Source organism: Colletotrichum chrysophilum (genome assembly GCF_026319265.1).
Source record: "Colletotrichum chrysophilum strain AFK26 chromosome Unknown scaffold_1, whole genome shotgun sequence".
In the NCBI taxonomy this organism is placed as follows: Eukaryota; Fungi; Ascomycota; class Sordariomycetes; order Glomerellales; family Glomerellaceae; genus Colletotrichum; species Colletotrichum chrysophilum.
The window spans coordinates 42,063-69,881 of NW_026517288.1; the positions used below are offsets into that span (position 1 = coordinate 42,063).

The 27,819-nt window shown below is 53.9% G+C and overlaps 4 protein-coding genes across 4 annotated transcripts; 2 read left to right on the forward strand and 2 right to left on the reverse strand.

The window, feature by feature from the left end:
• Positions 1 to 451: 451 nt before the first annotated feature.
• Positions 452 to 12,163, reverse strand: COL26b_000013 (uncharacterized protein; the record flags this gene model as incomplete). Its single annotated transcript, XM_053172990.1, has 3 exons — positions 452 to 11,776; positions 11,830 to 11,987; positions 12,109 to 12,163. The coding sequence occupies 3 exons, from the start codon at positions 12,161 to 12,163 to the stop codon at positions 452 to 454; spliced, it is 11,538 nt and encodes a 3,845-aa protein (XP_053042696.1).
• Positions 12,164 to 13,149: 986 nt separating this feature from the next.
• Positions 13,150 to 13,895, forward strand: COL26b_000014 (uncharacterized protein; the record flags this gene model as incomplete). Its single annotated transcript, XM_053172991.1, has 4 exons — positions 13,150 to 13,180; positions 13,232 to 13,239; positions 13,302 to 13,713; positions 13,861 to 13,895. The coding sequence occupies 4 exons, from the start codon at positions 13,150 to 13,152 to the stop codon at positions 13,893 to 13,895; spliced, it is 486 nt and encodes a 161-aa protein (XP_053042697.1).
• A 7,447-nt stretch (positions 13,896 to 21,342) lies between these two features.
• On the forward strand, positions 21,343 to 22,578 carry COL26b_000015 (uncharacterized protein; the record flags this gene model as incomplete). The annotated part of the gene is made up of 1 exon (XM_053172992.1): positions 21,343 to 22,578. One exon carries the CDS (start codon positions 21,343 to 21,345, stop codon positions 22,576 to 22,578), a length of 1,236 nt encoding a protein of 411 aa, XP_053042698.1.
• A 1,005-nt stretch (positions 22,579 to 23,583) lies between these two features.
• COL26b_000016 (uncharacterized protein) lies at positions 23,584 to 26,488 on the reverse strand (the record flags this gene model as incomplete). The annotated part of the gene is made up of 3 exons (XM_053172993.1): positions 23,584 to 24,971; positions 25,541 to 26,417; positions 26,471 to 26,488. The coding sequence occupies 3 exons, from the start codon at positions 26,486 to 26,488 to the stop codon at positions 23,584 to 23,586; spliced, it is 2,283 nt and encodes a 760-aa protein (XP_053042699.1).
• Positions 26,489 to 27,819: the final 1,331 nt, after the last annotated feature.

The window sequence follows — 27,819 nt, forward strand, 5'->3', positions numbered from 1 at the left end:
AGCGAGTTCGGACTGTCACCGACTTCCCGGTGTTGGACCTGCAACCGGACCCCAGGTCGACCCCAGTTCCCCGGTTGTCGCCTCACTAAGGCTGCGCCTGAAGGTTCAGTTCGTCCAAAACTCAAAGCACATCAACTCATCAATTCAAAGGCAAATTCAACTTCAGTTCTTCTTGAACAAATAAACAGTCTGATTAGCGGAGCAAACTTGCTCCAGTAGGGGTCTGATGATGGGCCTAACTTTTAGGCCGTACAAGTACAACAGGGAATCGTCATCTAAGCTTCATTTTCCCGAGTCCTCCCAACGTAGAATCGGATGCCTTTTCCTCCGTCCCCATCGCATCCCAGAACGCCTTGCTCAAATAATACAGAAAACAAGATCAATCAACAGTATAATCATCTTCTCCTCTCCTCTCCATTCCTTTCCGCCAGCTTTTCCCCAAGCTGGTCTCTTACAAGTACGGCATCCAGAGCGCATCGCACTGGGCCAAGTTCATGGGATTGACGGCCTTAGCGACCAGATCAATCACCGTTTGGTTGGCTGGTAGGTTGCCAACCGGGCTCTGCGCCAGGCTAACTGCACGCTTCACGACTGAGTCGCTGTTGACCTGCACAGACTCGCGGAGCTGGTTCTCAGTCATCTGGACCGTTCGGTGGGAGCTTGTGAACCAGAAGATCATCTCATCGCGCACAAACAACGTGAGGGCGTGCTCCAACTCGTACTCTGGCTCCGTGAGGCAGCGCGCGATCGCCATCAGAGCGCAACTGAAAATGCCTTCTGTCGCCAAAGGTCCCATGAGCGTCTGGAGGTTGGGCGTCAGACGGAATGGCACTGGCTCCGGGTTATGGAAGAAAGGCTTGGCGGCGCTCATGTAGGCCATGAGCTCTGAGCCCCAAATGTTACCGGATCCACGGGCGATGTTGATCTTTTGCGGGTATCGGTTATGCATGTAGAGGATGTATGTCATAAAGGTGAGGGCGGCAAGCTGGTATGAGAATTGTCTCCTGAACAGCCAGAATTCGGTGAAATCGGGGAAGGCTCTCTGGAAGTATTCCAGGGCTAGGTTGTGAGGAACCCATTTCTCCTGGATGGCGTGGAACACTTCAAGACGTGCAGTCGCGCTTTGCTCAGCATGCTTCGAGTTCTTCGTGTCAAGGACGCCGCGAAGCTTCTCCATGGTGAAGAGCACCGGGTCGTCCTTGGACATGCCGTGACGCCGGCAGTGATCTTCGTAGACGCTCTGAAGAGTGATGTATGAAGTGTCCTCCTGGACGATGCGGATATGAGGCGCCAGAGGCACCATCAAGGGAAGAGTGAACTGGAGATCGCGGCGACGGGACTCCTTTCTCCTGCCCAGGGTCTGGTTCAATTGTCGGAACAGCTGCAAGATGCGCTCCTCGCGGCGGCAATGCCTTGCGGCGGGATGCTGGACAGCCCAAGAATGGACACTTCCATCGTGTCCGCGCATCTGGATGCGGCGGTACGATGCACTGATTGATCTTACCAATTCAACATTGGGTAAGAAGCGCTCGATGCGAATGAAGTCCTGGTTCTTGTCCTTGTGTTGCAAGTACTGTCCAGGTATCTCAACATCGTCAAACCTCTGGTAACGGAACTCTGACAGATGTGGCGAAAATTGCTCCAAGGAGACGCGGGTAGTTCTGCGGTCGAGCTTCTCTTCAAACTTGTTGCGCCACCGGCGAAGCTTGTGGATATACTCGTACATTGTCGGCTTGAAATCCACAAAATCTGCTTCAAATGATTTCTTGATGTGAGCAGGCAGGATCGTTTCAGCGAAGCGGGTAATGTTGGTCTCGGTCGCGGAAGGAAGCTTGACGTCCTTGGCAAAGGAAGAAGGCATTCGACTGACATATGCGAGAGCATCGTTGAGAAGGGCGACGATGAGTCGGTAGGCGTCTTCGTCGGGAGGGCACTTGAAGTGCTTCTGAATCTGGTCGACCATGGTCTCCATTGACAGTGCAAGCAGAGGGAAGGCTGTCTTCAAAGCACTCATGATCTCCTCCGTAAGTTCCCAAGGCGGCTTCTTCTGACCAGCAGCCGATGCCTGGTCGCCTGTGGCCGCAGTGCCGTTGGCGTCATTGCCCTCAGTCTTGACGGCAGCATTCGCATCACCACCGCTGGCAGTTCCAGGTCTTGAGCCGGAGGCGTCAGGCTTGGCAACACCGTCTTGTTTGGGTTGTTGTGGTGATGCGCTGGGTTTGCCGTTGGTTTGTGCTGACTGAGCGCGCTGGCGGGCCTTCTCCTTAGCCTCCTGGTTCTTCTTGATAACCAGCATGTCTTCCCTGTTGGTGCGAAGCTGGAAGTAAAGCGCCTGGGGATAGGACCTGGCAATCTTGACGAGGATTTGGTGCACCCTTGGAGCTTCCTTGTGGCCGAGACCGGTAAGGAGCTGAGGAATGAAGGTGATCCAATACCAGACAGGGGTTTCGCCCTTGAAGTCGTCAAAGCCGGCGGCGATCGATCCATTGGCGTCGTCAAGACTGAGAAGCCACAGGATGCGGGCAATGAGCTTCCGCGACTTTGCGTTCTTGTAGCTTCCGGCAGCTTGCAGGTACGACGTGAGAGCTTGTCGTGCAGAGTTGATGTCTGATGGATCCTCCTTGTACTTGCGTTCGTTGAAGTAACCCCATTCGGCCCAAGCCTTGGCAGCGGTAATGTCGAAGTACAACGCCGTCCCATAGGCGGAATCAGCTTCCTCCTTTTGCTTGAGCTTCTCCAGGAACATGCCCTTCAGCGTATAAAACTCAGCCTTTTGCGGCGGGTTGAAGTAGTTGAGGTTTGTGTTGTTGATCACATCCAACCCGCTCGTGAGTTCTTCAGGGTTCTCGTAGTGACACTTGGCTTGCTCTCTCAGCTTTAGGAAAGCTTCCTGGATCTCGATGTTAGGCAGGGTGTAGATCCTGCTCAACTGCGTGATGCAAACTTCAGGCAGACTATGCTTGCGAGCAACATGCGCGAACCGATTGATGATCCAAGCCGTCTCATGGTAACCACGGTACGCGAAAGACGCACCACTAGCATTCTGACCACCCCCTTGAGGCAGCAACTGCAGATAGGTCTGGTTGATGAGGCCAAATATGTGTTGACGCCAGGTGACGAGATCCTGCCAAGCAGTAATATCGTCCCAGACGTTAGGCAGACGGTCACGCCAAGCACCGAGCAGCAGCTTGAGTTCTCCTGATTTGACGTCGAGATTGGACTGGTTGGTGCTAGCAAGGCTGTTGCAGATGACGCTGGCGTCGTGCAACTCGACTAGCTGCTGGAAGTTCTGGAGAAGCGGGATGTGAGCCTTCGTGAGTTGCTTCGGAAGCTGGTGCCACTTCCGAATAGAGAGCTGAATGGCCTCATCGCAAGACTTGGCAAATTCCTGAGGTGTCTCCTGCTTGTTGTAGTACTTCAAAAGCGACATGAAGGCCTGGAAGAAAGCCCGACGAGGAGTAGGTGCGTCCATGACACCCTTGATCAGGTTGTCCAAGGCCTCTCTATGTTCTTGGGTCTGCCACATCTCCGTGTTGTTTCTCCAGGCGCATTCCAAAAGCAAGTCCTGGAAGTTTTCGTGCTTGGCAAAGTCCTGGAGGATCTCCCATTGTTGCAGCTTCTGAGCACACAGCACCCAGTGGTCTTCCCAGAGAACGTACTCTCCCTGGGAAAATGGGATAACACCGGTGCGCGCCTTGATTTGAGCGGCCTCATACATCTTCTGAGCCTTATCCCACATTCCGTTTTGTTCATAAGACAAGGCCGCATTTGTCTCGACGAACTGGCAACGTCTGCGCCACGTGCCATAGAACAGATCGTCTTCCTGCAATGAAGCGTACAACTCCACGAGGGCATCCAGGTTACTTTCTCTGACAACCGCCGACTCAACTTCTGGCTTGATCGCAGCGTTCTCGAGTTGAACAAGGGCAGTGTACCAGGCATCATACGTCTTCGCCTCATACTTCAGAACGTGCGGTGGGATCTTGCAGTCGGGCCATGCCTTGGCAGCACCTTCGAGGAGAGATTGAACGACATTGGGCCGCTTGTCGATCTGGCGGCTGTGGTAGTCTTTGGTGAGGAGGGCAACCATGCCACGCTCAAGATCTGTGCGCTCTTCCTTCATCGTCGCAGACCAGTAGATAGGGAACAGAGAAATCCACAGCTGATGAGCCAGCGTGTTGTCGACGTGTTGGAGCTGGGTCAAGGGCTCAATAAGATCGCGAACCTTGACATCCCCAAGCTCGATCATAAAGCGTCGGTGGGAGGCCATCAGCGCGTCAAACTTGTCATCCGACATGTTGGCAGGCTCTCTAGTGTCCTTGGCATGAATCGAGAACAGCTGGGTGATGGAAAGGGTCTTGAAGTCTTCGTGATGAAGCTGGATGCTGTTGTTCAATTCCACTGCACCGAGGAGAAGATGCGATGCTTGAGCCAACCAGTAGCTTTCGCCCAAAGTGTCCCAATTTTGAGATGTGAGCACATAGGCGAGTCGGGCACTGGCCGTTTTGGAGAGACTCTTGTCGAAGATCGTCATGAACCGGTTCCGCATCTCAACGTCTTGAGCACGGGTGCCGATAAGGAAGGCATGTTCCATGCGCACCGTCAACTCTGTCCTCGTAATCTTCGGGTCCTCGTAAATGCGAATGACCAGCTCTAAGAATTTCGTGAGCATTGTAGGGTCTTGTCGATGTTCGAAAGAGAGCATTTTATGCAGCACCGCAGTCTTTTCCTTGAGAGTAGGCCAAGTGCCTTCAGAGCGGAAAACCCAGCCTTCTACCATGTTAAGAATTTCTTCGCAAAGGGGAATGTGCATAGACTTCTCGACAAGTGTGGCCAAAACACTTAGGAAGGGGCGTCTGTTGTCACCCAGGACTTCCATCCGCAGAGCAACGACTTGAATAGCCTTGAGCATGAGGCTTGTGGAAACTTCAAGGTCGTAGCTTGACATCTCTCCAGTGGGCGCGTTGGGATCTTGCGCTCGAGGGGGCTGGCCAGGCTGGTGATTGGCAACGGCAGTGTAGTGCTGAACATGCTCACGCGCAAGCTTGCTCTGCAGAGCCTTCATTAGAACAGGGATGTGTTGGTCGATGACTGTAGGCTTTCGGTTGCCCAGAGACCACAGAATATTGACTCCGGATCCATAGTGGCCAGCAGCCATTGCCTCGCCGGCGATGGTCGAAAGAGACTGTATAATCTCAGAGTTCTGAGATTCGGATTCGCCCTCGGCATCAGCGTCTTCCATTGGAACATCCTCTGGTACCGCATCGAGGACTCGCTTGATCGTCGATTTGATATCGCGGTCGTCGTCGTATTTCTTGTCTGCGAGATGCAAGCAATCCTGGAGCTCAGGATTTTCGCTCTTGAGAGCCTTGTCCAAAACCTTCTGAACGTGGGTCATGTTTCGCGCGATCCAGTCGTCCGACTTGAAGTTGAGAATGATGCGAACAACTTGGAGAGTGTTAATGATATTCGTGATGAACTTCTCGTCGAACTTCTCCTTGTCGGCAGGGTCTGCTGAAAGAATGTTCTGCGTCTTTTCGCTGGCCAAAACGACATCGGTGACATTGGGGAAGAGATCAACATCCAAATCTCCCCAGTACTGAGGTTGAAGGAGGTTGTAGAATAGAGACATCGCCTTCTTGCACAGTTCGGTGGAAGCAGGCGGCATAGCCGGGCCGTTCGTGGCGACGGAGTCTCGCGTCCGCGTGGAGGGAAGCTGGTAACGCTCATTGAGCTGGGCGATGAACTCAACGAGGTACTTGACCATTCTCTGCCGACCAATCACTGGAATGACGTATTCCGCCCTCTCAGGAGCCTGCCTAGCGGCTGGAGGCGAGGACATGGGCTGGTCGCTGTCCAGCTTCCGCTTCTTGGACTGTGGTGATTCGGAAATTGAGCGTGTCACGGCGTCGCCTTTGCCCTCAACGCGTCTTTGTTCCCAGAGCCAGATCAACCACATCATGTTAAGAGCGAGCTTCTTCGACTCGTTGGATGGGTTGGGAGGGGCAGCAACCTTTCTCAGAGATTGGATGATGAGCATAGCGTACTTATCCCTAGACTCGTAGAACAGGTCGGGGTGCTTGACAAGGAAGTGGAAGATGCTTGTCATTTGCTGTACGTTCTGACCTTCATCCGCGAGAATCTTTCGTGGCGCCAACGCCCAGCCGGCGTTGCGGTCATTGGGCTGAGTTCCAAGGCGTTTCGGTAGGACCGGTGCAATCAACTCGAGAGCTTGCGTGACAAGGGCTCTACCCTCATTTTGGTTGGTTCGCAACAGGGATAGGTACACCTGAGTGACGATCTTAACTGGTGTCTCATACAAGGCAATGAAGTATCCTATGACAACATAAGCAGCATGTTTGTTGATAACATCGTCAAGGCGGATGAAAGTCCAGCAACTCTTAATGATATCCTTTCTCGCCTCCTGGAAGATGTGGGAGTGGTACTTCACCAGCATAGCCGACAGCTGGAGAACCTCAAACTTAGTGTGGTCGATGCCAGGCTGTGCGACATCGTCGTAGTCATGCTGGCTTGTGTCCTGATGCGTTTTCCAGATCTTAGCGGTGATCGCATCGATGATGGCCTTGTCCATGAACCGGCCCTTGGTTTGAGGAGGTTGATTCCAGTGTCGCTGGACATCCATGGCAACAATTGGATTGACAATGTTGTGCAGGAGGAAGCATTTCATCTTCTGGGAAACGTTCTTGGCGGGATAGGATTCCAGACACTTGAGTACCGTGGCCTTCCAGAACTCCACCGAGTCGCTGCTGATGATGTTTTTGTAAATGTAGGTTATCAGAGGCTGCGAGGTGCGGAAGTCGTCTGTCGTCACAGAGTCCACCAGGCTGAAGAGAGGCTCGAGATCTCGCGGGTTGCGCTCCAGCGACTTGATGAAGATGGACATCAGCTGCTCTGAAGCTTGGCATGCAGGAAGTCTGAGGTTGGGCGACAGAGTGTGTGCTCGCATTTGCTTCTCTAGTTCCTTGCCAACACCCTTCAGCCAGTTGAGGTGCTCCTTCTTCTCCAACCAAGCGTCTGACCCAGTTGACAGAGTCAATGAGTAGAGGACTTGGATGGCGTTTACAACGGCAACAAACTTTGTGTCCTTGTTCTGTTGGATGGTGCTGTTGCAGAAGTCGATCAGGGCCTGTACGTTGCCAGCCACTGTCTCTCGCAGAGGAGCACTCTCTGGATGTCGGATGACCTGAGAGAGGAATCGTCCATACTTAAGATCCTCAAGTTTGGGCAGAAGATAAGTCCAGACCTCATTAGGATAGCGGTTGATGAACTTGTAAAGAGGCGCGCGGAATGGGCTCTCGTGGGTGCGACGAAGCTTCTCCTCAAGCTCCAGAGACAGATCGATCAGTCTTTGCTTGAACCCTTCTGCTTGTGGGGGCAGGAGGTGGAAGATATTGAAGACTGCTGCAACGATCTTCATCTGCTGGTTCTGCTCAAAGAACGTGAAGGCGAGTGGCTGAAGCACCTCTGGGGCGGCGAGAACCTTGACATGGTCGAGTAGACGGGCACCAATCTCCACCTTGAAGTACGTAGTAAGTAGCTTCAAGAGACGACCGAGGTTGTCGAGCCCGTGTGTAGTCAGCTTCTTGGCATCTTGCAGACTGGCCAGCACCGGTCGAAGACCTCCCTGAAGCAGGTCCTTGGGCAATTTTTGGTGTGCTTCCAGTGTGTTCTTGAGGGCGCTGTTTGCTGCATCGATCGTAGCCTTGGAGTCCGAATAGAGACACTTGAAAAAGACCGACACAACCTTTGAACGAGTCGGGTGGCTGCCTTGTTTAAGCGGAGCAAATTCCTCGAAACTGGTCGCCGTGCTGAGAATATTGATGCAGGCGACCCGAAGGTTCACAATGTACTCATGTGTTCTGAACTCCCCAGGCTTGTTGGCCAAAGACTCGTCACTGGCGTCAGCCAGAGCCAGTGACTCCATGAGTAGTCTGTTCAAGTTGTCGTCAAACGTTACCCACTCCTTTCTCAAGGTCATGTGGTATGTCATGGCGTCGATGTAGCCGATCTGGATGGGGAACGGCAAGGCGCGGAGAGGCTTGGAGTAGATGGGTTGGAGGAAACGCTCCTTGTAAGGCTCAATCACCTCCCATACGGCACAGCCGGCTGCCTTGGCGATCAGCTCCAGGGATCGCTTGGCAGTCTCACGAACGTGGCGATTCATGTGCGACAACTCAGTATTGAATTGCATGCAGATCTGGGCGAGACGAGATCTTTGGGGCGCTTGACCTTGAGCCGAGGGTTGCGGGGGCAGGGCATCTTCCTTCTTGATGTTCTTCGTAATCCTGTGAAGCAGCGTCTCCAATGTGGCTTGCGCAGATCTCCTCGTCTTCTCCGGAAGATCCTGGGGCATATCCTTGATGACGTACATGAGCGCTCTGATGAACTCAGTTTGTTTGCTCAAGATCCATTGGTCGCCAAGGTCCAGCTCAGTCAAAAGGAAGTTGATGCCGAGAGAACCGCCCGTCTTGGTGAACCACTCCTCTTCGTAGCAGCCATGGCAGAAGGTGGAGCTCAGATGGCTGAAGAATGCTAGCCGTGCCACGTTTTGGTCGGATCCGAAGATTGTGGCGGCGGAGTCGTAAACCTCACGAATCGCGCGTTGCGCAGCCTCCCGCACATCGGGATGGTCTGAAGCCAAAGATTCCACAATGGCGTCAGAGAACACACGAGTGTCAATGAAGAGCGGGCCCTCTCCGGCCTTCGGGTTGAATGGACTCAGGATTCGCTTCATCTCAATTAGAGTGCGTCCAACCTCAATGATGGTAAAGTGTCTGCAGATGTTCATGAGGAAAGCATTGGCCTCTTCCTTGAACTCTGGCAAGGACTCGGCAAACATGATGGCCTTGAGCAAACGCCGGAGCAAATCATCCTGCTCGTCCTTCTTGGGTATCGATCTGTCCCGGTCAGATGTCTCGAAGGCGGCGAAGTCGAAGTCAATCTTCTTGTGAAGCAAGTCCTGTGCCTGGAGACGCACCAGTCTTGGCAGATCGTCGGGCAGATTCTCGAAGCCGATTCTCATCTTGAGCTGAGACTTAATGAAATGAAATGACTGCTTCTTGTAGTAGGCGTCATATTGGCGAGACTGGCTGCCCTTGCCTTTTGGCTGTTCCATCAACTTCCTAATCGCAAAATCCACACCAGTTTCAGCAGGGAACGCTCTGTCCTTCTTGGAACCAACGAGGCGGATGTCAAAGCTGGTAGGGTCGTCGGCGAAATTCTTGTACGAGAGGGGTTGTGCATCGGTCATGAACTTGCGGTTGCGGCCTCCTAGTTTGCCCAAGATGCGCATAGTCGTGTGAGCGTGGAAATGGCTGTAGGGATGCGGCTTAAGATGGTCAAACAGGGCTGTCATCAACTCATCAATGACTGGCGCCATGATTGGGTCGAGATAGTCTGCAGTGAGGTTATCGACGCAGAGCTCTAGTGTCCGCAGCCCTTGACCAACGAGATCGGTTCCAGCTCGTAGCGCGACGACAAGTGGTCGCATCAAGAAGCTGAGATGTGGCAACAGGTTACTCAGCCTCGCAGGCACGGTCAAACACAGTTCAACGTAGAGATCCCGTTCGGCAGGCTTTCTTGCTGCCATGAGCAGGTTGTTGAGGACGTCCAGGAGCATCTCGAGAAGCGGCAGGATCTGCTTGTAGAGGTGCTCGAACTTCCCACCACCTATGCTTCTGAACAGTGACCTCAACAGGAGGAAGTAGTTCATTGGTTCTTCCGCTTTGGTCGAAAGCTCGATGGACTTGGTGACAATATCCACAACGTGAGGAAGAAGTACTTGCTCGTTCTGGTTGGCAAACAACGTGACGGCCATGAAAGCCAGCTTGAACAGCCTCAAAAGAATCGACGACTTCTTCACGTCCGCTGAACCGACTTGGTCGATCCGTTCCATCAGGAAGCGCAGCAGCATACCGCAAAAGCTAGGTGAAGTAGCTTCGCTGGCGAGGAAGAACTGGGGGATGTGGAGCAGACCGGTGTGTTCGAAGATCATGTCGTACAGGTGAGGAATCTCTTGCTGGAAGACTTCGTGGAACGTGGCGGGGTCTATGCAGTGGAAGACGGTTGCAAAGGTCTCAAGAAGTTCCTTTTCTTCCTTGCTGCTAGAAACCATGTAAAAGTTGGCCATGTACTCGACTGGTGACATGTACTGAGACTCGGTGGCGGGCTTCTCAATTTCGTAGTAGCGGAAGACATATGCTCCCTCCCTGAACAGCTTCACAATTACATTGACTTCTTCGGCAGTGAAACCGTAGGCGACGTCCTGCCAGTGTGCTGGAGCGTTCGTCAGGTCAACGTTGGTGTTGACGTTGCAGGTCCTCAACTGGTAGAAGGTGTTCTTCAAACCGTTCATCAGGTTCTTGAAGAGGAACTTGTTGTCAACAACAGGATCTGCCCCTCGATCCCTAGGGTTTGAAGTCTTGATAGGCATAGTAGTGAAGATATCTGTCTCATCCCAATCCGGAGGGTGGTCCTTTTCCGCGAGGTAGCTGTCCTGGGTTCCGTCAGCGGCCTGCTTGGCGTAGAGTTTCGAGAGCTTCACTGCATTAGGGTATTGTCGATTCATGGCCACAAACTTGTCACCGATGGCGTTCAGGATCATGATGAGGTAATGCCGTGCGTCGACCTTGTTGGGCATCTTAGCGATGCACTCCGCCATGTTGAGTAGAAGCTTGGCGCTCATAGTCTGAAAGCTTGTTCCCGGGAAGTTGTCTTGCAGGTTTTTGGTGTATACCTCGACCGTTTTACGAATTTGTTCCGGTGTGAGGCTGTCGCGGACATGATGGATCAGGTCCGCAAGCATGCTGTAGGCCAGTGGCCGCATCGTCTCGTACACTGTCAGGCCATCGCCAATGAGAGTCTTCTCGTCGAGGAGTTCATCAATCTTAGGGAGAAAGATTTTTCTAAAGTTGAAGTTGATGATATGCCTGATAGCAACAAGCAACTCCTTGCGCGCACCTGATTTCTCACGAGGGCAATCCTGGAGAAGCCGTACCACAATCTCGGGGAGGGTCGGGAGGAAGTCGGTGAGCTGCTGCGAGTACTGGCGCAAGAGGTAGGCCAAAAAGCTCATAGTCTTAACTTGGGCGGTGATGAATTCTCCAAAGGCGGCTCTGTTCTTAATGAGAGGACTGACTCCTGTGAAGATCTGACCCCTGGCCTTGGCGTCGGCATGAGCTTGCTTCTGAGCGCTTGCCTGAAGGCACAAGAACCCCTTGATGAGCGGAACGAAGGCCTTAACGTTCGTAGCGACGGTCGTGCGGTATACTTGGAAGACAGAAACCACTATGATTGGGCATTCTGACAGGACCTTGAAAGATTGCATGCCCTTCAGCAGCATCCGGTTCTGTTGTTGGGGATCCGGACCAAGATCTGTGACAGACGCTACGGGCGAGCCCGGTCGAGGAGATTGGAAATTCGTTTGAGAGCTTCCTGGAGTTGACGGGGCTCCAGAGCTTGATGCCGTGGCGAGAGAGGTGTTGTCCAACTGCTCGCGGACGACCTTCTCCATCTGCTCAAAGAGCTCCTGGATCAGATTGAGAAATGCCTGGACCTTGCCCTGCAAGACCTTGTGCTGATGGCGCATGACATCAGATATGATCTTAACACACAATGTCGCATTTTCCTCATTGTCCGTCCGGACCAATTGCATCAACAGGTCAACGACTTCTTCGGCGTAAGGTTCGAAGGCCTCGGGGGGTGTCGGCGTCGTCGGCAGTCGGTGGAGGATCTCGAGGATGCAGTTCCGGAGTTTCTTCCATCAAGGTCAGCAGGGTACGTACCACCTTGTGCAACACAGCAGCTTACCTGCTCCGGGGAGCTGCTCTGGAAGATGCATGGTCCTCTGAGGGTATTGATGAAGATAGGGACGAGCTTCTTCAGGAATGGTGCGTAGATGGGACCGTTAATGTAGTGGTCGATACTGTCGCGTAAGGTAGTCGCCGCTTCTACCTTGACTCTTGCATCTGTCGACGTCACATGTCAGACATTTCACCATCAGAAGCGATGCGCCTTGCAGCGGGGTCGTGCATCGTGAGATCGCATTGTGGGGGAGAGGGAGGGTGCAAAGGTCGCGGCGGAGCGTACCTGTCTCGGGAGTGCTGAGTCGCTTGACAATATCATCAATGGTGGTGCCAGACATGGCGGCGTCAATGGCCCCTTCGGGACGCGTGATTCGTTCCCATGCGTGGGAAAAAAAGATGTCGTGGATCGGTCGTGTCGCGGCGAGGCTGAGGTAGATGAAGATGCGCGCGCCGGGGCTGGAGGGGTATCTAGTTGGGTTTGTAGATGAAGGAGGAAGTAAAAATCAAAAGTCGCTGTGGAAGAAGAAGACAGTGAATTACTCAGAGTTCGACGTTGCCTGCAGCTGCCTTTTGGGTGCGCCTTGTGGTTGGGAGGCGGACAAAATGGTTCCCAGTCACCAACAGGTCGCGCGGCTTGTCTAATTGGATTTTACGCTCCAGGCTCGACCGAACTTCGAAATTTCCCAAAGCCGTCGCGAAGCTGGGGGCAGCAGCCGCCAAATCATTTGGCGCTAGGCGCTGCAAGAATATTGATCCGGCAGAAGGTATCCACCCGGAGTGCAGCCGGCCCGCGATTGCAGCAGGGGCAAGCTGGGGACGCTCTTATCGCGTCCATCAAGCTCTTATCGCGTCTGCCCGGCGGCTTCTCCAGGTGGAGGCCGGAAATCCGGAGGTGGGCCGGGATCGCACTTCACTCTCCGGCCACCTTCCTTCAGTTCCGGGGTCTTTGACGTTTGTTCGATTGCAAAGTTTGCTGTATGTATGTTATGTTTTCTCGTTTCACTGGCTATTTCTTGTGAGATAGACAAAGGTAAATGCTTGCGTAACTTTCTGCCATCTGCTTGGCTTATTTGTCTCTTGTATCGCTTCAACAAATATCGCAATAAACATCAGAAGACGGGTAAGGCAAGCTCCATCCGTTCCAGAAGCATCTCTGTGGACTTACAATAACACTGAATCTCACAAGACGCATATATATGCCCTCCCACAGCGCACCTTCTTCGGAAACATCTCTTGCTCACCACAACGACTCCGACTCAGGATCATCAACCAACCTACACACATCAACTTCACTTCAGTCACCAACTTGATATCGAACGTCACAATGAGCGGAGAGCACACTGCATTCTTCTACGGTAAGTCTGGCTCATCTACCTGCTGGTTTACATGCTAACGCTTCTCAACAGGCACCTTGGTCAGTATCGATGACTCAGTAGCCCCGAACATCACTGTTGGACTTCACTAACTCTCAAGCAGATGGAGCCCAAGGTCTTCTTCACCGTGACCCAAGGCGATGGCAAGCCTGCCCAAGCCATCAAGGACCTCTACACCTTCACCCCCGCTGTCCTGCACGACTACACCCGCCACCGTGTCAACAAGGCCGACTACCCGGGCATGATCCCCGAGAAGGGCGGCTCTGTCCTGGGCATCTTCGCGACGGGCCTCACCGACGTCAACGTCATGAAGCTCGACTTCTTCGAGGGCGGCGAGTACGAGAAGAAGGTCGTCACCGTCAAGGTCCGCGGTGCGGACGGCAAGGAGGAGGACAAGCAGACCACGGCCTACATCTACAAGCGCCCGGAGAACCTCGACCGGCGCGAGTGGTCTTTTGAGGAGTTCCGCAAGGACAAGATGCACGTCTGGACCCGCGAGAGCTACGTCTTTGAAGGTAACGACTATGCCTGAGCCCACTTTCTTTTGCCGTTGGCATTGCTTCTTCTTGATGAAACCCTGGAGACTGGAGAGGAGAAAACGGACTGGCCAATCTTACGCATCTTGGAGACGCCGTCACTAACGCTTTTGACAAAATGAACAGGCTGCGACGACTACGCTGAGTTCGAGAAGGTTTAGGCAGAGAATGTCAAGGGCTACGATGAGAAGGAGAATGCGGTCAAGCAGAGTGCAGCTTCGACATGTTGATTAGACAAGATGAGCTTTTGCTGCACGACCGCTTTTGTCTGGCGGCAAATGGGATTATCTGATGGGCTCCTCCGGGACTTGGGCGTCAGCTGCAGGTCCGCGACTGGGCCATAGGGCGGTGTGAGGCGAACGACAAGTCAGCACCTCCCTCACCCCATTCATTGGAGAATGGCTGCCGCCGGCTCACCCCACGAAGGATGGGTAATCATGACGCTACAGATAGATGAAACATGAGACGCGAAGTTCAGCACAAATAGACGACGATGTTTACACTTCATGCCCGATGACTACCGCCAGCCTTGTCGGGCGGGGTTCCGACTTGCGTAGCCCCTGTGATGTGATGCGATGCAAAGTCGTCGTCCCTGCGATTGGAGTCGTCGTCTCCTGACCGAATGCGGGCGGCAACGCGACCGTGGGGAGGGGAATGAGAATCGCGGATTCGTGGGGGGGGAATCCATGGCAACGGCAGTGAGTAAGACGTCAAGAGAACCTACCGCGGGCTAACACCCGCTAGCCAAGGCAGACTGCTGTGTGTAAGTGGTTCAAGCTTATGCAAGTTTGTTGGGCGGTCATCCCAAGTGTGAGTCTCGTTGAGGTGAGCGGCTGAAAATCATGCTATGGCGAAGGAGCGAACCACGAGCAACGCCAGGAGTCGCTAGCATCACAGGAAACGCCGGCGCGTCGAGAGGGCGGGCGTGTAAAGTGCCCCTTCGTGAACAATGCCGGCCCACATTCTAGCCACTTGTACCCAAGGAATGCCGGCTGCGTCAGGCTCTTCAACGGGATTCCAGCTGGGCAGGGATACCAGCCCAGAGGCATCCGATGTGGTCTATCGGTGTTTCTGTAAAACAGAGGAGGGGAAAACCGCGGGACAACCGCGGGACAACCGCGGAAGGCGCCCATCTCGGGGAGCACGAGGTGCGACTCACGAGCCACTGGGTCTCCCGTATTCATACGAGCTTCTGTGGCTCCGGCAGGCAAAAAAAAGCGACAACTAGCCACAGGCAGTGTTCAGGAAGTGGCACCTGACAGGGGCAAATGCGGTGGCGTAAGCTGGGAATAATCGGACGTCCTTGTGGCTCAGAGGCGATCTTTCATGCTGTGCCGCTGAAGAAGGTTGTCGCCAGGACCCCCCCGAGATCATAGGTGTGGCTTCCATGACTTTAGAAGAGCGGCTGGACTGCCTCAAGGAGGGAAGCTGGAAATCAGCCAGGGGCGCGGGCCAAGGGTAGAAGCTCATGTCGGGGAATTCATGCGGGCGGGACGGCGCCGTTTCGTAGCTGGTACGGCGTCGGGCTGTGTTCTCTGGCGGTCGATCAGTGTCGCGGGTACGAGACTCGGTTCTACCAGATCGTCTGAAGGTGAAGGAAATGTCTCTCTGCGCCCCCTCGGATCGTCTACCAAAACCGCGCTTGTCGAGCTGGGCTCAAAATGCTCAATGCTCCAAACAGCTGCGTCGTTTGCGTCTGCGTCCTTCAGGGGAGGCAGCAACACGGACCCGGACGGGCCAGAGCAAGCTGCAGAAGAGGGATTTCTTGATCATCTTCGGACGATTAACCCGGACGGGGGCTAGGAGCAGATGAAGATGGGCAGGGAGTACGTAGGACGCCGCGCCGCAGCTCCCCGTGGCCCATGGGCATCACGTCCTTCTCGTCTCTTTTTCCTCCCTGGGCGGCTCTCGTGAAGCCCTGCGAATCCACTCGGCCGTGGAGTCCGGGCCACCTCCATCCGGGCATTGGACAGTGGGAACGGGGTGGCGATCAGCAACGTGACAGTGGACAACAGCCGGCAGTGGCCTCCCATTGCGGTCGGGCAAAGGCCGGGAGAAGGGCCGCCGGACCAGGGGTTATCGTGACATTTGCTGGGCTCTGGGCTCACGGGGGTGATTGATGAACGTGCCAGAGTGACAGCCGGATGACCAGGCTGCGTCGCTGGTCGCAGAAGTAGAAGCAGAAGCAGAAGCAGGCAGCTGAGAACCTAAGGTGATTTGAATTCACCTTAGTCAAGCGGAAGCCTGAGCTTTTCGAGAGCTTTGGCGCATTTGTCGTCGTCCCGTCGCTGTCATTCGACTGACTGATGACTGGCCAACGGCAAGGTAACCCGGGAGAAATAGCGTTGACATCTGTGACAGCTGGATGTCCTCAGCTGGACGACGGACACGTTTCCAACGCTTACCCCAAACGCTTTGGCAGATGAGGGGTGCCGTTGTGACGACTGCGCGGTGGACAAAGGACAATGACTGGTCCCAGCGGGTTAGGACTGAGTCGCCATGGCCGCGGAATGCAGTGGCATGCCTCCGCTTCCCGCGTTCCCGCGATGTGATGTGGTGACTGATGGATGGTATTAGGTAGGGAGTTGTGGCCTGAAGAAACAACAAACGGGAGGAAAAGCTTAGCCTCTTGGAGCAGGAACGACATGATCCTGTCATGTTCACATTAATAGTTGACGACTAATAGTGAGTTGATTCGCTGTCAGTGGTTCGCAGACAGAGAGCTCAATGTCCGAAAGGGGAAGAGGCGAACTTGGGGGGCGTGAAACTGCCTCTGTTTCAGATTCCTCGCTTCTAGGCAGGGGGGTCTCTTCCAGCTCCTCCAGCAGTTCCATATCCCCCCTCGACGAGACCCTTGATGCGCTACAACGTAGCATGAGCACCAGTCATTGTAGGGCTTCGACGACGATTGACGACAGCACAAAATCCGCTCGTTGTGGGCAGCCGGGGATGGAATCAGGGCAGGCAGCCAGCGAGAGGGCTCCCAAAAGTGTGCGCTGGGGGCCAGGCAAGGCCCTGGCAAGCGAAGACAAAATCCCCGTCGTTAATACCCCCTGCGCATGCAGCTGAACATCTGGTCTGCTCAACCGAATTCCCCGCTTAAAGGGTGGCCCCTTCGATTCAGCGGGGAACCAGATGGCCCAGACAGGGGGAGTCAGGTTGCAGTGTCAGGGGACGCTGGCCCCGGTGCCTGTCCATCAGCATGTGAGGGTCTCGGCACTGGGAGAGAAGCAAAGAGTGATAGGCAAACATTGCTTTCGCACCTGCAAACGAGTGGCTGTCGCAATCCGCACGCCGTTGCTTCTCTTCATGTCGTCGGTGGAGGGACCGTTGATCGTTTGAAATCAACCGTCCACCGGTCACCGTGCCGCACAAGTACCGATGCTGGACCGAACTCCGGGATGCACGACTGAGCGGATCCACTATCAGCCCGGCAGTGGACAGGCAAGTACACTGCCACCACGGTTCCCCCGGCAAGTGACTTATGACGTGTTAAGATGTTTTTTTTTTGGGGGGAGGTACCTGGGCAGAAGCCACGAGGCACTGCAAGGGCAGCATCAAGAACAGCCGCAATAAACGGCGGGCTGGCTGGCCGCAGCGATGCTTCCTCCCACTTTCCATCTACTCTGCATGCCGCACATACAAACGACAACCCACAAGCTTGATGGCATACTGGACCAGGGCGGGTATACCGAGGTCGATGGCGAGTAGAGTTGGCCATCCGATGGGCACTGACTGAGGATCCTGTAAATTGAGTGCCCGTACGGATACCACTTAATTCTCTACTTCTATTTTCAACGGGGATCACCCATCACTGACTCGGGGGAATCTTGTCGATCAACGTGTCTTTGCATTTTTGATTTGGCTTGGCTTGGCCTTGTCAAGTGACAGCAGACAATGCGCACAATGGAGAAAGAGGGGTTGGTTTTTAGTGGTACACTGCGTTCTTGTTGTTCTGGCATGTCTCTGATGTCTCTCGTACCTTATGCCGTCCTTCGCTCGGTGTACGTCGGTGAGCTGAGCTGGCAAGGTGGGTGCCCGTGCCAGCGTTTACCGATCCAGTCTCACCGGCTCGACATGCCCGTTGCATGTCTCGCTTTCGGCTGCATTGTCTGCCTTTCCGTCCATTTTTTGTTTCTTATTCGCCCTTCTTAGTCAAGACATCACAATGGATCAAACGGTGGACTGATGTGATGGCCCAGAAAAAAAAATTGTCTTGGACCGCCTGGTAGTCGCAAGTGCCGCCCGGCCTGTGGGAAAAGGAATTCCAAGGAGCCTGGAAGCCCGATCAAATGGACGAACCACACATCGCGAACTGACTGCCCCTTTCTTACGCTCTCTCCGACCCCTGCTCTTAGGATACTGGCCTTGCCGAAAGCCGTGGAACTTTGGGACTGTCGAAAAAAGTACCCCTGCACATCATCGACCCTCTTTCCACCCACCAGTCCGATCCCTGACCATTTTCTTCTCTCTTCAACTCATCCCCCCATGCTCATTGGGCTGGGTGGACGGGAGAGGCTCACAGCGCGACAGCGGCGGCGACACCATCACAGTCCAGTGCCCCAGTTGTTCCCGGTCTTATTCCGCCCCCTTGCCCCCTTTGCATGTTAGTCTACGTAAGGAATGACTACGACTAGCCCCTGCCTTCAGCGGTCGGCCGGGGGTCTCACGGAGGATGAGAGCCAGAGACAGCAGGACTCACGAGGAGAGTCGTCCGAAAAGACATTTTTGGGCCAATGTGGTGAGGCGATGTTGCGCCGCAGCGTGACGTATCTTTTGCGAGGGTATGAGAGGGATCTGAGTGGCCGCCACCGCGGCCTTGGGCGAGGGCCGCGATAACTGGCCACCTCCAGTCTCCAAATCCAAGGTTCGATCTGCCCTGATTGGAGGCCGCCTGTGCCAAAATAGGACTTGGTCTGGAATGGGCTGGGCCGCAAATATCGATGAGGCTTTCGCCTTTCGCGCTCTACTGACCTCGCATGGCGTGTTCTGACTTTGGATCCAGTCAGTGCATACGTACGGGTGATCTTGATCTGTCAGTCAGCATCACATCTGTCTTCTGTCTGCCAGAAAAAAAAGTAAGTCTCCATTCAGCTAGGCGAGGCAAATTCGCGTAATATCCGTGGGTGCCGGTGCACTTGTATATCGCCTCTTCTATTCTAGACTCGGACGGTCAGATAGGGTGGTATGCGTATTGCGCACACCAACATGGGGAAATACTATGCAGTACTTTGTGGTAGGTAGGTAAAAGTAAGGATGAAATGACTGAGCCTTGTCTGGATTTAGCAGGCAACCAGAACGATTCGGGGGGCATCGCTGTCGCTGCTGATCTCACTCTTGGCGGCTATTTGGACGTATGAACTGGTGCATGGTAGATGGATGGTAGATGGATGGATGCAATGGCTGACCGTTTGTTTCTATCTCAGGTGTTGCGACTCACTGCTGCATGCTGTGCTCACTTCGCAGATGGTGCCTTGCAGTAGCCTCCGCCATTTTGGTGCTTCTCCTGTCTTGAAAGCTGCAGCTCACGCGCTTCCTGCCGCCATTCCCTCTAGTCAGGGCCAAAGGCAGAGTGTAGCAGTGCTCTGGAAGGAAACACATGGTTGCACACATCCTCCATCTTCCCGTGCCCCTTTCCTGATCTGACGCTGCACGACGAGGTACGTACCGGCTGCAAGTGCGTGGCTAGTGTTCCCTACGGATACAGCTTCGAGATACGTACTGTGTAGCGTTAGCGGGGCAAGGAACGTGCTTTTTTGGTGCCTCCGTTAGCGTGGCCCGAGCAGCGAATGGCAGCCAGTCCTCGAGCGGGAGTGGTAGGAGTACGTACCTTTCTTCGCACCCAGGCTCCCACACCGCACCCTTGGTGGCTGCTTCCTCCTCCCTGGTTCCCTGCCCCCCTGTCGTCTTGTCCCGGACCTCGTCTCCTCCCTGGTAGCGACTAGTCCTTAGTGCTTCTTCTCAGTGTCACTTGTCTCTCTTCCCACATCCTCCCAGCCATTCATCCGCCCCGTCAACGACAGCTCGAAAAACTCCTCTCCAATCCCTCCCTATACCATCAAAATCACTTCATCGTCGGTCCACAGATGCTCCCTCCCTCTCCCCCGCCTTTGGCTGTCCTTGGCTCCTCCTTAAACGAGCCTAACATGCCTAGTCAGGGGCATCCACCGCGAGAAAAACACGCACGATGCGCCTTGCTGCAAGGTCCCCGTCCCTCCAAAGTCCCATCCAGGAACATGGCATGGTCCTAGCAGCCTTTACCTTACACCTTAAGCCGTACCTTACGTGCCGTGGAGCCTGTTCTTACTACGCAGTGTATTGCCTGCCGTATGTACCTCATCCTCGAACACCCACAACCACACACGCACACAACTGCCAGATGCCCCGATCATCCTTACCCACCCCTGCCTGCTCACAAGAATGTTTAGTCCGGTCTTTTGTGCCATGTCGAAACAGGCCGAGGGGCTCCTCTCCCGCCTATCACAGCCTCAAGCCCATGCCTCTCCTTCTTCAACGCCTGGCCCCTGTCCCCCTCGGGCGATCCACCATGCCTCGAATCCCCTTGGACTGCGCTCCACGACTGGGCTTGACTGGTCGACCTGCTCAACGCCTGTCTAAAAGAACGCCATGTCTCTCCCGTCCCAAGTGGACCGATCTAGTCCAGCTCTCCATCCTCCGGTCCGACCTTCAGTCTATCCTTCTCCAATCGTTCTGGGATAACCGCCGTTCTTTGCAGCCGTGCTAAGTTGCTTTTTGCCTCTCGTTTCCACTTTCATCTCTAGTCCTTCTCTAAGCTCGGCATACTCTGCCCGTGGGCCTGCTCACTCACTACTTTCTACATCCCCATCGTATCTTTTCAGCTTTCCCGTCTTGTATTATAAGACCCGGGCCTCGTCCTACCTCGAAACACTCTTTTTTTTGGTTCCTCATCCTCTTGGACAAACACATCTTCTCGCATTCCTTCTGTGGGCTTTGGAAAGGCTTGTCGTTTCGACATCTTACCTTCTCTCTTCTATCATTCAACAAGGCTAGTCCTTACTTTTCAACTTTCTATCAACCAACCCAACTCGCCTGGTGCATTACCATCCTTCACGGAACCCAAAGACAACGATACGAAACTTCGAGACCCATCGACCTTTCCGATTCTCAACTTTCACTCCAAACTTTTCAAACACTCCGCAACGTCCAAGCTCCCAGCAGACAAAGCGAGAAGACACTGTAAGTATACGGAATTCTGCAGCATCACAGCATCAAAGGGACGGCACGGGACCTGGGCCACTTGGCTTGCTTCTCTGCCTTTGTTCGACAAAGCGGCCCGTCACTGTGCGACTCACAATGTCATTGTTCGGGAGCATCGTCACACTGAGCTTGTTACGGTTGTGACCAGTCACTTCGAGTCGGGCCTGCTGAGGAACAAATGCGCTGTCATCGAGAACATGCTGGATCGATGAGTCGAGTTCGAGTCTAAGCTAACTTGTCTTATAAAGTGTCAAGAGAACCAACGACTTTGATCGACCACCAAACAACTTACAGTCACAACGACAACCCACACTGAGACCCTACCGTCTGGAACGTTTAGATTCTCATCACTCAACAACAACACTCGCCATGTACGCTCAAGCTATCGTCGCTTTCGGCCTGGCCACCCTTGCCAGCGCCCACATGAAGATGAGCTCTCCCGTGCCTTACGGAGCCGCCGACCTCGACAACAGCCCGTTGTTGGCTGACGGCAGCAACTTCCCTTGCAAGCAACGCTCTACCGTTTACGATGCCGAGGGTGCCTCCAACGTCTACGCTCAGGGTGCCGGCGGCAAGCTTGCCTTCATTGGCTCTGCCGTTCACGGTGGTGGTTCTTGCCAAGTCTCCATTACCTATGACGCTAAGCCCGACAAGAACTCCGTCTGGAAGGTTATCAAGTCTATTGAGGGAGGCTGCCCTGCCAAGAACGCTGCTGGCAACCTTGGTGACAACGCCAACCAGCAGAACCAGGACACTTACGACTTCACCATCCCCGACGACATGCCTGCTGGAAACGGTACCATCGCCTGGACTTGGTTCAACAAGATCGGCAACCGCGAGATGTACATGAACTGCGGCCCTGTCACCATCACTGGTTCTGCCGGCTCTCAGAGCGCTTACCAGGCTCTTCCCGACATGTTCGTTGCGAACATTGGCAACGGCTGCACCACTGTTGACAGCAAGGACGTCCAGTTCCCCAACCCCGGCACCTCCGTCGACAAGTTCGGTGAAGCTTCTGTCCTCTCGGCCCCCTCTGGCACTTGCCAGGAGTCCTCCGGCGGTGGCTCTGGCGGTGGCAGCACTGGCTCTCCCGCTCCCACTAGCACTGCTGGAGCCGGCAACGGAGGTGGTGCTCAGCCCACCACTGCTCCTACCTCTGCTCCCGCCGTCTCTCAGCCCGCTGCTTCTTCCAAGCCTGCCGCTTCCAAGCCCTCGGCTTCCATTCCCGGCGGCGTCTTCATCACCGTCCCCAACGGCTCCGGCTCTACCCCTACTGCCTCTGCCACCGCCTCTGTTTCCAAGGCTCCCGCTGCCACCGCTGCGCCCAGCGCCGCTCCTTCTTCTGGCACCGGCTCTGGCTCTGGCTCTGGCAACGGTACTGAGACCGGTGCTGGCGCGCAGACTGTCGGTGCTGCTTGCACTGACGAGGGAGCCTGGAACTGCATTGGCGGCACTTCTTACCAGCGCTGCGCCAGCGGTGCCTGGTCTGCTGTCCAGCAGCTCGCCTCCGGCACCTCCTGCACTGCCGGCATGGGCTCTTCTATCAACATGGTTGTGACCCGAAACGGTCGCAAGCGTGCCCTCCGCTTCCGTTCTCACGCCTAAGCTGGTCGATGGCGAACACTCCTTTATGAACGGTCTAGCATTTACGGGATATATGATACCTTGGGGCACATTGGATACCTATCTTCATGATCATACAGGTTACGGCAGCACAAAGATTTGCGGCGTTTGTCTTTTCTTCTGGACATTTACAACTTTCTGTATATACCTTGTACACATTTCCTTTTCTTTTCTTTGGCATGACTACAAAAGGCTAGATGTCTGCATTAGCCATCATGGAAAAATAGCGTGATATCATCAATAGCATCATACTTGCTCATACTCGTCTTCCATCTCGCCTCTTCATGTGAATGCTCTCATAGTTGCAAATGGTGGGTGGTCTCAATCATCAACCCACACACACCAAAACATAGCACATAGCTCTACTTCACGTCAAAGCGCACATCGTCGACCACTGACAGCCCGGAGCTTGACGATCTGATGTTCTCCTTCTGACAGTTTGGGCGAGGATACCCATGAGAAGGAGTCAAGGACCTCGTGGGGTTTGGAGTAGACAGGGAACGTGACATAACCTAAACCTTATACGCAGCGAACGTCGAACGCGACAGACTAAACACAACACCAACACCGGTACGAGGGTGTGAAGTTGAATGAAAGACTTCCCTGTCGAGCTGAAAGGCTGACACAGGATATATCAGACGAGAAAGTGCGCATGGACGCGATCTGCGCTGTACAGCGGAAACGCATTTTGGCACGCATAGAGAAACATTATCGGGTTGCAAGTAAAGTAGGAAACTGTAATTTGTTACTGTTTTGTTTGGAAGCCGTTCTGCCTGCAAACACTTGACTCATGTCTTAGGTAAAAAGAAGACTGTATCCCCGCAAGGCGTTTTTCAGTCGTTGGCGATGTCGATTTCGGTCTCGCGATATGCACGATGGGGGCGTGAAATCACCTCGGCGAAATTCTCCCCAGTTTGAACCACAAATAACAGAAATGGCCCTTGATTTTTGTCGTCCGATACCTGGCTCAGCTCATATGCTCATAAATCATAACCACGTCTCATCTCCCCGTTCCACTTTCCGTCGGCCCAGAACCCGTCTCAGCAGCCCATTCCTTGGTTCTGTGTCGCCCTTCCGCAGCGCTGATAGTTTCACAGGCACAACGAACGGGTCGAGCTCAATGCCCACGTGTGCGCGTCCATCCTCCGCGACATACCGACCGAAGCTGAAAGTCGCACTCTGAAGGCTCCCGGGGCCGTCGTACTCACGCACAGCCCTACTGGGCGCGAGGTAAGCTAGGATCGACCCGATGGTCGTCGGCATTCGTGGTAGGAAATGCTTTATAGCGAGGCCATAGAGAGCGATAGCGACAGCGATGTTGATACCCAATACTGCCAGACTGATGGCGAGAGCGGTGGTATTCATGAATATGCGCGTCTCGGTGACGTGTCGGATGCCAGTAATTGTTACCGGCTCAGGGTACATTTCCCAGAGGTTCTGCTGGGTATTTCCGAGAGCGAGGACGTAGATCTGGCGATACAAGGCTTCGAGGTCGGGGATCAGGGAGGGGATGTCCGGCGTGGACTTCGGGTCGAGCAGGTCGGCGTGGCCTGGCTGAATTTTGAGGAGGTAGTTGATCCAGTCTCGCGCAAAGGTATCGTTATGCCACTTGTTCTTGTTGGTTGTGAACAAGCTGTTGATGATGGTAATCATCATATCGGTGTGGTTCGTCGAGAGCGGGTAGTCGAGTGTCGGCGACGATTCGGAGACTTGGGACGAGCTGATGACGTATCCATCTGAATCCACCGTCACGTCAAACATGGCCGTTGTAAACACCGGATCACAAACGACGGCCCAAGTTTCCATCTCCCCAGTCTTATTTGCGGCCTGGGCACTCCTTGACCAGCCGAACATGACCGGGACTTGGCAGATCGTAAGATCAGTGATGTCCTTGTTCATAATTGAAACGTACTCTGCCGATGCCTGTCCAGTAAGGTCCTTATATATCGTCGTGTTCAAGTCAAGAACTTTCGTCGTGAAGTTGCTCGGACATCCCTGTACAACCTCCCCATTCCTCGTTATCGTGTAGTTGACTTCTGGTGCATTCCCTCGCGTCTTGAATGTACCCATGTCGGAGCAGGATGGGTTGACTCCGAAACCCGTGGTTCGCGCGGAGTAGGTATTCGCCGGCGCAGTGTCATTCGGAATGACTTTGAATGGCTGAAAGAAATACTCATGGCTAACCCAACGGGTCAAGGGAGTGTTCTGGGTTACGTTATTCATAGTAATCAGAAACGGTATCTCGTACGGTGCGATGGGATTGCTAAAGTTGTAAACCGATTCGTTATTGAGCCTGGGCATGATCGACTGTTGGAATTCATGAGGATGCTCGATCGCGATCGGTTCTTCGTTGAACAGACCACCAAGTCCGACAGCTAGCAGGTTAGAAAGGAGCGCGAGACCGCACATGGCTGTGAGGATGAAGTGGCCAGATCGAGAGGCCCGCCAAAAGACGAATTGTGGCGGAAGCGAGGTGTATCGGGCGCTGATCGATCCTTTGGCTGGTCGTTTACCGGACCAGAGATCCCGGAATGGTTGCAGGAGACACAGAAGTCTATTGACGAGAACCCAGAATGGCTCCAATAATGTTGCAATGATAGTCGGGACGTAATTCTCGAGAAGTTGGAGAACTTCAAAGCTCGCGTTCGGTCGGATGATACCTGTGAATTGTGAGTTTTCCTCCTTATTGCGATCTGAATCTGGCTACCTTTGTTCTGCTGCTCCAGCAGCTTCAGATAGATCAGCGCAGCAACACCTCCCATCATCACCACAATGACAGTAACTCCAACTTCTCTACGCAGGGCCCAAGGCTTGACGGGCGAATAGTGTCCAACGGGGAAGAGTGGATCTGGCTGGGACAAACTGATGCGCTGCTCTTCGTTGGATTCGTCTCGTACGTCGACCACTTTGATGACCATCTCTCGTGATTGACTCTGACACCCACAGAAAAGCTTGAATCTTTGGTCCGTAAATACTTGCTTCAGAGCTTCTTCGGATAGAGCACCTTTCCCTGCAAACCTTTCGAGCAGCATCGGGCTGTTTTTGCATAGACTGATGAGAGATCCCAGGGACGCAGGATCCATGGTCAACCTGCTGGTTGCCCTGTGTCCATGCCACCAAAGGAGAATCGTGAAAAACCCGACCAGACCTAGGAAACTTTCGACGATTGCGGAAAAGAGGCGGCTCACGATGATACCGTGTAAGATAAAGTCCACGTTGCCTTCGGACAGTCCTGCTACTGTAACGTTATCAAGAACACGACGCAGTGCAAGATTGAAAAGCATCTTATGCGTCGAGTTGAAAGCTTCGCCCAAGACGGCCTCGTCCCTGAAGAATTCCAGGCTGGTAACGTTCTTGTGGGATCCTATGGCAAAGCCAGTCATTGGCGTCATGGGCCACATGACACCGAGATCCGCCACCTGTTGATGCTGCTCCAATAGATGCTCAAAAGGATAGTCTCTCACGACTTTTTCCTGGAGCGCAGGAGTAACATCGCTGACAGAAAGACCAGAGCTGATCAAACGCTCGAAGGCCGTAATGTTAAACTCCGTCTCTTCAATTCGTTCCCGAGGACCCAGCGGCACAACCGAATCCTCCAGTGGGACATAATCGACCGAACTGACTGTGGCGTTGACAGCCTGTTTGTAGTAGTTGGTTTCGCAAAAGAGAGATGTGAGGTTGATCTTGTAGTCGGGAAAGTTGAGTGAATGGCCCCAAGTGGCCAAGAACTGGCCGCCCGCAGATTCCTTCGAGCACGTCATGCCTAGCCAATAGTCGGACCAGGGACTGCTGTAATACCCAAGGTAGAGCATCTTGTAGGGCTGGCTGTTGTCGTGATTGCCGTATACATCGATCTCGCTGGCGTTGCACTCACGTCCATTGAGGAAGTCATACGTTTCCTTCGATGGTGGCCCATTCTTGCTGGCTTCTGCGGGCCAACATTCAAGTTCTGTCCAGTACTTGGTCGTAGATCCTGTCCAATTAGTGGATGACACCGGTATATCTCTACTTTCGGCCTTGAATGGTAGCAATGTGTAGTCATCGGTGGTGTATGGGGGCAGCGGTTGGTCCAGCCAAGTTTGAGCGTAACCTTCATTGAGAATTGACTGATCCAAGATAAATGCCTGGTCCGGGGCTGCGCGAGGGGCAACATAGGAGAAGACTTGAGCTGCCCTTTCGACCCTCACTGGTCCAGTGCCCAATATGGCACTCTGAAGAGGAGTGAGCAGCCAAAAGATGATTACCATGATAGTCGCAGCGTAAAATGTCGCCCAGTGTCTATATTTGATCAGCACAGTTCCCCACGAAGCCTAGGACAGGGCTGAGACAATGTTCTTACCGCCTTCGAGCCGCCTTGAAGGGCACGAACGCGACGAACTCATATGGATAATCAAGAAAGATTGAGTGTTCCGCTATTGCGCCTTCTGGCCTTGACATTTCCAGCCATGGCTGCAGGCGCTTGACATCCAAGTCGATCCAACTCCATAGAAGACTATAAATGACGGCGACAATCGTAGGAAGGAACAGGTAGCAGAACTTGGCAAACGTCGGTATCTCGTTGGTCGATGGCGAAAGTGCAAGGCCGCCAGCCCTTTGGCTTTGTTGAGCGAGGATCTCAATGATGACAGCGAGAATGAAGGAAACAAATGCGAACGAGAACAGGACTGGTGCACCAATTGTCATGGGCTTCCAGCCGTGTTTATGGACTGTCGGAATGATCAGCTGCGGTGAACCACGACACCTTTGTTGGTATGATGAGATTGACCTGTTTCGAGGCTGCACTGAGTGTCCTTATGCTTTCTTAGCCATGGTATTGAGTCCTTCCGGCTTCGCTTCTCGGGGGAAACATCGTGGGAGAGGACCCGAGTTTCCCTAACTTCGGGTGCTTTCTGTCCCATTGGCTCGACGGCGCAGAGCGCAAATATGTGACGCCGTGAAAGATGAAAGAAATGTCATCCAACACTTCAAGTGAAGAAAACGAAGCAGACTAGCCCGTAGTTCAACTAGAACAAGACCTCGTGGTAGCCAGCCACAACCGACATAGGAAATGGGACAACAAGAAGACGAGGAAAGGGGAGAAGACCGAGCTGGCCAGACCTACTCATCTGGCAGAACGGGCGACTTAAGGAGAAATGAATGAATCCGAGATTTTGGGACGTCGAAACGAACCAGGAGGTTGACCCCGGTTCCAACAGCATTGTTCAGCGCGGCTACTTGCCAGTT